The 10,362-nt window shown below is 39.9% G+C and overlaps 1 protein-coding gene across 1 annotated transcript; it reads left to right on the top strand.

The window, feature by feature from the left end:
• The first annotated feature begins 542 nt into the window (after nucleotides 1-542).
• On the top strand, nucleotides 543-2,580 carry Pyroxd1 (pyridine nucleotide-disulfide oxidoreductase domain 1). Its single transcript, XM_022817713.2, has one exon. The coding sequence runs from the start codon at nucleotides 543-545 to the stop codon at nucleotides 1,944-1,946; it is 1,404 nt and encodes a 467-aa protein (XP_022673448.1). The 3' UTR covers nucleotides 1,947-2,580.
• The last annotated feature ends 7,782 nt before the right edge of the window (nucleotides 2,581-10,362 follow it).

The raw sequence follows: 10,362 nt of genomic DNA, 5'->3' as shown, positions 1-10,362 counted from the left end.
TATCGCTTTTTAGCAATCGTTCGAAGCAGACAAAGATGCACGTGTCAGCGCTTCTACATACATTTCTATCTTCCGAAAATTCTCCCAACAGACTATTTGTTGCCAGTGCAGGCTGCCGGGGCAAATTCGAGAACGTGGCTAGGGCGCATGCGTCACTGGCTGATTCAAGATGGCCGCCTCCAAGGCGTTCGAATCGGCCGGTTATTAGATTGGTTGTTGGGCGAAACACAGAGCTGCTCTCTCGGTCCCTTAGCTCATCGCTGTTGTCAGGGACTGATCGGCACTATTCGCGTGCACTGTATGTGTCCTGTAGGTGATCTGAGAACGTGCATGGGAAGAAGTTACACACCCCTCTCTCAGTCGGCATGTCGTCGTGGCTGATATGTACGCGCGATTAACAGCAACACATCAGGTTTTATCACAGAGTCCGAAAAAAATTGTAGTTCACGACGAGGTGCGCTAGTCATCGTTGGGATTTGGCACTGCCGGTGTCGCCACCATTAGTCGGTGTTTCGTAGTGATTTCATCATCTAAAATAAAAAATGAGTTCCAGTGATAACGACCAGGTGACGGTAGACTTCGCCGTAGTGGGTGGCGGGATCGCTGGTGTGACCTGCGCTCAGCAGCTCTGTCTATTCAACCCTGGTAAGTGTGTCACGCTTGTATCAGCCTCACCTGTCCTCAAAGTGGTTGCCGATATCGCTAAAATAACAAAAAACATCGAAGAGTTAAGTGTAACCGAGGCAGCCGGTTCGGATCTCGAGAGCCAGTACCCCAATTTGAAAGTGATCATCGCGCGCGTAGATGACTGGGATCCATCCACGAAACAGCTAAAGCTGTCGACTGGTGAGCCACTTTGTTATTACAAGCTGTGCATATGCTGTGGGGCTACCCCGAACCGCAGTTTCGATTCCCCTGGGGTGCTCGTTATCAGGGACACGGAGACGGTGAACAGCTTACGTGAGAGATTGTTGTGCGCGCAAGACATTGCCGTTATCGGAAATGGCGGTATTGCTACTGAACTCGTGCATAAAATCAACAATTGTCGCGTTCACTGGCTAATTCGAACCGAGTCGATTAGCTCGCCCTTTTTGGATGCTGCAGCTGGGAGATTTCTTTTGGAGAGCAATTCTCCCAAGGACTCATCATCCGACATACACGAGTGCCCCGTGTATAAGAGGATGCGTTACGTTGTATCAGAGAGTGGCGAAAAAAAAGTCAAGTTCGGCACAGCTCTTGGTCCCGACTGGGCGGAGAATTATAAACTTATCGGCAGTGCTGCAGATAAAAATATATCGATACAGTACAACGTAGAGGTCGAGTCTGTGAATTGTCTGGACAGTCAGGGGCGATATGAAGTCCGATTGTCAAGTGGTAAAGTATTAGTCGTAGATCTTGTTGTAAACGCTACTGGGGTCGTTCCGAATCCCGGTTGTTTCGGAAAGCATCTGGATTTAGCGGATGATAAAGGCATTATTGTAGACAGCAACTTCGAAACATCCTGCAAAGATGTCTACGCCGCGGGTGATGTTTGCGTCTTGCGAACGAATGAGGAGCTGTGGTTTCAGATGCGCCTCTGGACCCAGGCGCGTCAGATGGGGGACGCTGCAGCTCGTGCCATGACTGGTGCCGACCAATTAATACCATCATACTTTGAAGTATTTGCCCATTCCACACATTTCTTTGGATATAAAGTGATCCTTGTTGGTTTGTTTAATGGACAAAAACTCGCTGAGGGCGGGTACGAGGTATTGGTAAGAATAACTCCGAATAAAGAGTACGTCAAAATGGTACTAAAGGATGGTCGTATAAAGGGAGCAATCCTTATAGGAGAAACAGAAATGGAGGAAGTCACCGAGAGCTTACTCTATAGTCAACTGGATCTCACCAATGTCAAGGACAAATTACTAGATCCTAATATCGATTTCGAAGAATATTTTGACTAAAGCATTGAAATGTCCCATCTTGTATGTAATTTAGCAACAGAGTTATTAATAGCAGATCAGTACTTTATAGTACTAAGCAAACCTTATTTATATTCAAGGTATAAATTTAAACTAAGAAAGGTATTGTGAATCAATACGGCGTCTGGACTCCTTGACGCCGTCATATTTTTTCTTCAGAACGGTATTATTGTTAATGTTCTTTTGTTGTTGCTTCTTCATCACGGTAAAAAGCACGAATCGCTGATATAATTTTCGTAACCGAGGAGCCTTATTCTTGCAAATATGAAAGTGGTTGATCACATCTTACTCTACATTTTGTTCCATTCATTTTAAACTAAGTTTTTATCGTTTATTTTGCGAATTGCAAGCTATAAATATACTATCAAGGTGCTCTTCGGTATCATTGTTTGTAGCTGCCCGTTCCTGTGTGTTAACTAAATAGGTATTATGAACTTGTGTCAGCCAGTTCTTTGAAATCACCGAACTGTGCGTTCACGTCCAGTATGAAAAGTGTGCCAGTCAGCCATTAGCCATTGGTGACCTAGAAGTGAATTGCACTTATTTGTTATATACCATATTTGTTTTTGAAGTAGTAATTATAACACTGACGAATAAAAACGAGTTGTTATTTGTAGTGATTTTGCTTTTTTTTTTGTTTGTCATTACACATTTCACGTCATAATTTACGTCACAACTAAAATAACGTTAGCAAAATATAGTGAATTGAATGTTTTTAGCACTTTAAGCCAGCTTTAACAATTCCTTAAGGTCGAAATTTTTACCGGTGAAAGTGACCGATCTCCTATGAAAACAAAATGTGCTTTGTTCATTTAGCAGTTTGCCTTGGTCGGTAGGTAGACCTTCCTTATTCAGATAAAGTTATAAGCATAAGTTAATACCTTTGTCACACTGAAGTGGCCGATACATTTTACATTGAAGGGGTTATTCAATACGTTCTTCTAAGCCAGCTTCCGTCCCCAGGAGATCATACGCCCATTAATAAGCATCTTCCTTCGATTCCACATCGTGCACAGATCTAACCAAAGGCTAAATAATCGCTTTTAAAAACACAATGTGTGTCAATAAAACGAGTAATAAACGGATCTAAGAGTGTAGCCAAATTAAACACATAATGAGCTGTTACATGTCATTGGCTACATACGACTAGCCTTACCAGTCAATGCCGTATTTTTATATGCCAACTGGCCGGTGAAGGAAGCTACATTTGTCCTGGCAATATAACATGTTGCTATTGTTACCTAGATATATTTAAAGCTACCTTCGTAAAGGGAAGTTAGTGCTTTTGTCCGGTATATTACAGCCGGATTTGAGACAAGCAGTAGCAAGAGTTGAGCTGCACTGTTCGTCCCTCAGTTATCCCTAATAGATTATTTATAGCAAGGACGATTGACTTAGCTGCCGATTGGCGCTTGTAATTTCTATGCGTCTATTTGATTACGGGGTTCATTTTTGACTTTTGGCATTTAAAAAAGTCCCTAAAGGTATGGACAAATGTTGTATAGGATATGGTGGGCTGCATTTGGATAAAATTCTTATTGCCCAATTTTTTCTTTGGAGAGAAGGGTGTTTGTTTACATGGCGGCCATATAAGGGGTCCACCTCTATACTAAGTGTAAGCTCGCGAGGAAACTTATTTTAATCGTTTACATTTTTCTATAGCTTACGTATGTTTCCATCAACGGCAGCACATTGTACTCGTTAACGCTAATGGCGTTTTGGAAGCATGAAGCCATCTTCGCGACACTTTTGACTAACAGCATTATGATGAACATTGTCGTACGCGCCTTATTGTGTTTAGTGGAACTGATACGACCCAGTCAAAATCCAACGGTTTAGCAACGTGCTCAGTATGGCCAGTAACCATTGTTGTAGGCGTTGTATCGCCACTGTGCAGATCAAATACATACAGAAGCTTTATGTGAATGTACACAGAATGTACAAGTCAAATAAGAATATACCATCTGAAGTCAACCAATCAACTCTAGCTTGTAGTTAATTAGAATGCCAATCTCGTTTCCTATGTACCGATATGTGAACTTTTTTTAATGTTACTTTCCTATGTACTTACTATGTCGCGCATCAATAAATGCTTAAACATTTATTGGCGTGTGAGAGAATTCGCTTCTAAAGCCAAGTCCATTTTGATTTCACACTGAGGCCTTCAGTCGACTAAGAGTTAAATTTGTAAATTGTTTCAACTCCAAAAAACATCTCGCCATCGTTACCGATCTCCGGACAATTGTTTTCAGACTCCGCGTTAAATTTAGCAGGAGGATTTTTTTCTGACTTTTTATTATGGTTAAGACTGGCAAGGACGCAAGATTTCAGAAAAAATGTGTAGGGCAATTTTATTGCTGCTCGTTGGCACAGAAGCAAAATGGTCACATGTGTTGAATTTTCTTGAGTAAATTTACCGTAAGTATGTTTTTATCATTTCATGTAAAAATACATTTACTATGTTTTAACCTGAAGATATTAAATGGCGTTCACCGTAAAATGGGTGACCATTCTGTCATTTAGATTCCATCTAATTCTATGGAAAAACCCAGTCACGATAAATCCTGACTTTCGTGATCATATAGTTTTTTTTACGGTGTGCTAGCTAGTTACAAAGAAAACACAGTGCGCGCACTAGGTTTTTAGTTGCGTATAGGACGGATTTTACTTACAGAATTGCTAGCATCTATATTATCACCTGACTGAACCAACGGCACGGGTATCCACTGTTGTTAAGTCCTGCGTGCATCGAACGACGCATCATACGCGCTCACCATTTCTTCTTATGTCGTCGTGGCGGGCGAACTTTGTTCAAGAGCGGTTTGAATTGCTAAAACGATAACCTTCGCATAAAAGCTTGGTTAACCGGACACTTGACGAAAGGTCAATAAATTAATTATTCTACACTAAGCGGTATGTCGAAATTTTTTCACTGGCGTACATAATTAGGGAACGATCGTATAAAAATATGTCATAATCAATGTATTATGTAATTTTCTGCGAGTGTTTTTTCGCCCGCGTGATTGTAGCGTATTTTTAATTTTACCTAAGCGTATTATTCTGTAAATTGGCGTCGGTATTATAGAATGATATGTTTCAGATATCGTTTGCCATATCCGATACGACACGTATATAATGCAACCTGTAAAATAATATAAAAACACATTTTCAATAAATTAGCCCGAAGATATTAAGAAATACCCATTTTAAAAGCGGCACAAAAACCCATTGATTGTTTCGGGACAACCTATTTTTCATATTCAGTGAACTAAGCTATGCTTAGAGGCAGAATCTGCTTCGGTAGACTTCAGAAGAAAGAGGCCATCTTTAGGCTAAAGGATTTTTTACCTTCACAGGAACGCTTAGCGGGTCTCAGGGATTGTTAATATGACAACGCGGCTTTAAAGAAGTGTTTACTTAGGTGACTAGCGATAACACTGGATGAGGTTTTTTTGAGCGTCTGTTGACCTTGTTTTAAGAAATTGTCATCTAGACGAGCGCTGTATTGCAGTGCGTTAGTCGTGAAAGTGGTCATGCTCGCGTATCGCGTCCTACACCTTTGTAATTTAAGCGGACCATCCCTCATGTTGACAAGTATTTACTGAGATCGCCCTTAATGGCTGTCTTCGTCATATACCGTGATGAACGCACCTCAATACTGGGAGTTACAGAGTGGCGAGCAGTTTTGCAAGTAATATTCATTAAGCAAAATCACGTCAATATATGCCCAAATTACTACTAAAATTGCCCGCTTCTATTACATAAATAAATGCCAATCGAAGAATGACACAGGCGAATTCTATCCTATATTTAGCGACAGCATAGATTCTTCTTCCGATTAGACCCTATGTAAATTTAAGATGGTGCGATGGCGGACTTGTGCTGTATAATAATATCACAGTTGTTTTTGTGATTTGTGTCTTCCTGGAACTATGTGCTTGTCACGATTGCTTCGATATTTGATCCCATGGTGATAGGGATGACTTGGAGTAAACTACGTACTGGCCCGCTGGCCTGGTCCTAACTCGACAGGAACTTGAATGGCTAATAAAGAAGGGTGATAACCTTTAGTGCAAATTACTGCGAAAGCATAACGCTGATATCTTTCTTGGTATAATTTACACAAAAGAAAGGTTAAAGTCGCACCTATTCTGCTAAATTAAGGTATACCAGACCATGTAATTGACGCTGAAATGGAACTGGACGCCAGTGATCAACCGACCATGGCATATATTAAACTGCTCCTTGAACCGCAAATTCATCGATGAACTTTAATTACAGAAGACGTTAGGGGCTGACATGGGACGTATACATCAGCATCTGTAGGGCAGTTCGATCGTAGGCTACTCGTTTCACACTTAACGAAAATCGTTTGAATGAGTCGTAGTAAAGTATTGACACTAACGAAAATCTATGGGTTGGGCTCTACTGTGTCGCAGAAACTTGTTTCTCTTATCCAGTATTACTTATGATCGAGGAAGCAATAGGCTATGAACTTATTCATTAGAGGGAATTTACCGAATTTTATTGTTATAGTTTATAATAGGCAACATTTCATTCGTATTTGTTTGTTCTCATATAAGACCACAATAGTTGAAATCATTGGAATGTGGAAGCTTATAGCCGACAGAGCATTTTCGCACAGAAAATTGCAGAGAGGACCGATGAAATTTGCTGACTTGAGCATATTTTCGATGATTTTTTTTCTCATACTAATGAAAGTAATCTAATTTCGATTCCTAAATTTATTCTGTGAAGACGGACAAGACAACCTTATCAAAACTGAACAACAACAACAACAACTCAATAAAGCTCAATAATTAAGCGGCATCTGTAGCAGTCAACTGTTACGATACACTATTTGCCTTCGCTCTCTTTACGTTGAACTGGCAAAAGCGTCCACACTTAGACCAAAAAAACCCTATCCTTTTTTCCCAGTGGAGGGCCAATGGCGTGTTTGAACGTAGCTCAACATCGATATCGTTTGGGATGTCTCCGATCAGTTTCTGATCAGCTTCCTTTGTATTCAGGTCTTTAGTCACTCTGACTTCACTGCCGCCGCTGTTAATCAATGATTTGGTATGCAGATGTGAGATTCTGGTATCCCAGCATAACTGATTAGAGCTAAATACATTCTAGTGTTTTTGCGGTCACTAAACATTCTATCGTCAGTTAGTAAGCGTTTACGACGACAATGTTCATTTTGAACGCTGCACAATGGTTAGTCAAATGTTAGCAAATCTGTATCTCACTCATGTACGGCTGTAGTGCGAAAAACCCGACAATCATAAGGTCATCTTCGGATCGACAAGCACAAATTAGTCTGCACCGAATCCTGCTTTACAAGTGGCGCTTGTTGTTGTTTGTTTTTTTTTAAACAACTAACATTTACAACGACAGATTTTTAGATCCACTGAACGACGGACCAGTCAGATTGGCAATCGAGCCGAATAAAAATTTCCGCTTCCTCATATGGTGATAACATGCGATCTCTTAACGTGATAACCAATTGATTATTTCAAACTGATTCAGAAGCAGTATGCTTTTTGGTTTTTCCTTCGCCACAGATTTCCTCGATCATTTCTGAATTATTTAAAATTAGCTATCGTTTGCTAATACGCCAAAATGGCTTTTGCGCGTACCAGTTCGCTAAATGATTATTGAGAGTTATTGAGAGTTGTTTATGGTATTGTTAATGGTTTTTACAGGGTTGTCATTGAATGCGGCGTTAAATGCCACACCCACGCGCGGCTGCTTTCACCTGATCCGCATTGCGCTGAACGAAGTGGTTTCTTCAGAAGGCATTAACAGATATGCATTGGTTGTAATTGGTTACTGATTGTGTCGTACTGGATCAGAGATAAAATTAGTTATGGCAATGGCGTATGTCATGAAGTAACGATTTGCTCCGTGTTGTTCTGTCACTGATGCGGTACCATAAATATTTGACCATTATTACTTGTTAAAGATAAATGCAGGTGTACGCGGTTATTTCTTACAGCGAATGACGATTTATGTGACACTGATAATACGAAAAAAATATTTCGTTCGGAACTGTTGTAGAAAAGCCCTGTGTCATGAAAGCCGCTAGAAAATTAACAGGCTTAATACCAATACTCATTGGCTTTTTTAAGGCTCGCCGCTTTTCCGGGCTAAATTGGGGATCATTATATGATTATCCTGTGCGTTTATGAACTCAAGCTCGCGTATGTATTCATTTACTCCCTAATCGTCGTTTACCCGAGGTAGAATTCTCGTGCGCATTTTCTTTACTATCATGGGCAATTGTCGGGCCTCGCAAGGTTTTTAGGCTTCAGTTTCTAAGGTCCTATGCTCATTTGCGACCTCAGACTTCTGATCGGCGTTATTACTGCATTTATTCAGCCTTTTGTATGAGAAAAACGTTCTTGGGTCGTTTGTTACGCAAGCGTTTCTACTGGTTAATAGCTTTTTTTAGTTTGTTTGTGTAGTTAGTTTCACAAGTATATTTTATGACTTTTTGGCTCAGACAGACATTCCGATAGGACTTTTCAGATCAAAATGTCACATGGACAGTCGGTTCATGTTATTTAATAACGCTACAAGCGCTTAGCGCAAAAATTGTCTCAATTTCGAATGGTCTATACCTAAGTGTCCGTTGTGCTATGGCGCAATCTAAATGGGGCTTCTCTTATTAGTACAGCTTATGGTGTCTCAAAGTCCCGCCACGATCCAGTCTAAAAACTTGCAGATCCTACCTACGCGATCTAATCATGTTACATCTAGTTTATACTTTCATACTATTAAGTAGTGGCAAATCATGAGCGAGTATTAACTCTCTAAACTGATTTCTGAAACCGCCAAATAGTTGTATTTGAATTTGTTTTTAAGATTTTATTAATTGATGAGAAGATGCATTATTTGAAAGTGGTCTTACTTGCAGTATTCCGTGTCCGACGTTCGTAACAATTCCCTCGAAACTAACTTACCTTTGCGAGGAGGTTCGTTTTGCCACATATTCCATGTTCCATCGAGCATACAAGAAAGTTAAGAGTTTGTATTTTAGCTAGGGCTTTAAGTTGCCTGTAAAATGCCATAATTACCGCATCTTTTTTGTTATATCTGAGTAGTTTGGGTCAATCAATACGATTTTTTTTTTTAAGTGTGGCGCTGTTGTAAGCGCGTGCATGCTGCCAACGCTGGTTTAACTTTTACTGTTGGCAAATAGTTACTATGGCAACCTACATAAGTCCAGCAAAACCAGGGAAATGGATAGCTAACATTGACTTAAAGAAACATGGCATATAGCGGGTCATCGAGCAAATATTTTGCATTAAAGCCTGGCTCTCGCGGATTCTGGCGGTTTACTTTAGTGGACCTGATCAGTGGACGCTCCCATGATAATAGTTTTCGGTTCAAATGTGGAACTTTCCGATATACAGAGAGTAAAGGTAAATCGTCAACCCCGTAATAAAAAAACATCATCTCTAAAGAACCGATTCTACCTACTTAGTCGAGACACAGCCACAGATAAAATCCTTCAAGATAAACTTTTAATTCAAACTCATGGTATACTTTCAGAGTCAATAGTCAATATAGATGATAACAGGATGAAGATTCTTAGTGTTTCCATAAAAGCTTCCATACACAAAATTAATGCGCTTCAATGTGAAACTGATACCTACTTTTTGTTTACGCTAAACAACAACAAATACTCCTATATAGGTTAGCTTTTATTTTAGTGTCGAAATAAAAAAAAAATGAGTATACCGGCACAATCGAGTTTTGTTCGTTTTAATTTGACAAACATGAAAGTATTGTATTGATTTCAATGTGTCATAGGCGATTACGTTCAGAAATCAACCTAAAATATAGGGAAATCTGATATGTTTATACTGACTCCTACAAACACACCCTACACGAATAATAAACAAAACTTACGAAGAAGTGCCCACCAGAGCTGAATATATGAACACTTCTATAGACGGCTATTTATCAGCTATTAAATCGAGTGCCTTTTAATGTTTGTTTTTAGTGAACATGATGTGGGACGCTGGATCATTTGGCAAAATTAGTGCTCCAACTTGGCCGCTAGTAACACTGCTCGAGCATATTTAACTGCTGGCGTATTTAGCCTATATCCGATAATACATCGCTGATCATTCAAGGGCAGAGCGATATTTAGCTAGCTTAGTTTACGGACCCTAGAACTGTTAACCGGATAGTATCTACCAGCAGGAGTTAAATTTCCGGTCTGATTTGAGTGGCGCGATTCAAAAGAGAAACCATTTAACTGAGATCCGAGTCAAAAGTGTCACGTAATACATTGATTCTGTATACGATTTGTTGTGCTCGATCTGGAGATGTTGTCATGCATTTTTTTACCATCTTTACACATTATTTATTTGAACTTTTTCAG

This window comes from Varroa destructor, unplaced genomic scaffold (genome assembly GCF_002443255.2).
Source record: "Varroa destructor unplaced genomic scaffold, Vdes_3.0 BEIS01000001.1, whole genome shotgun sequence".
Classification (NCBI taxonomy): Eukaryota; Metazoa; Arthropoda; class Arachnida; order Mesostigmata; family Varroidae; genus Varroa; species Varroa destructor.
This window is presented reverse-complemented; position numbering and strand designations above follow the sequence as displayed.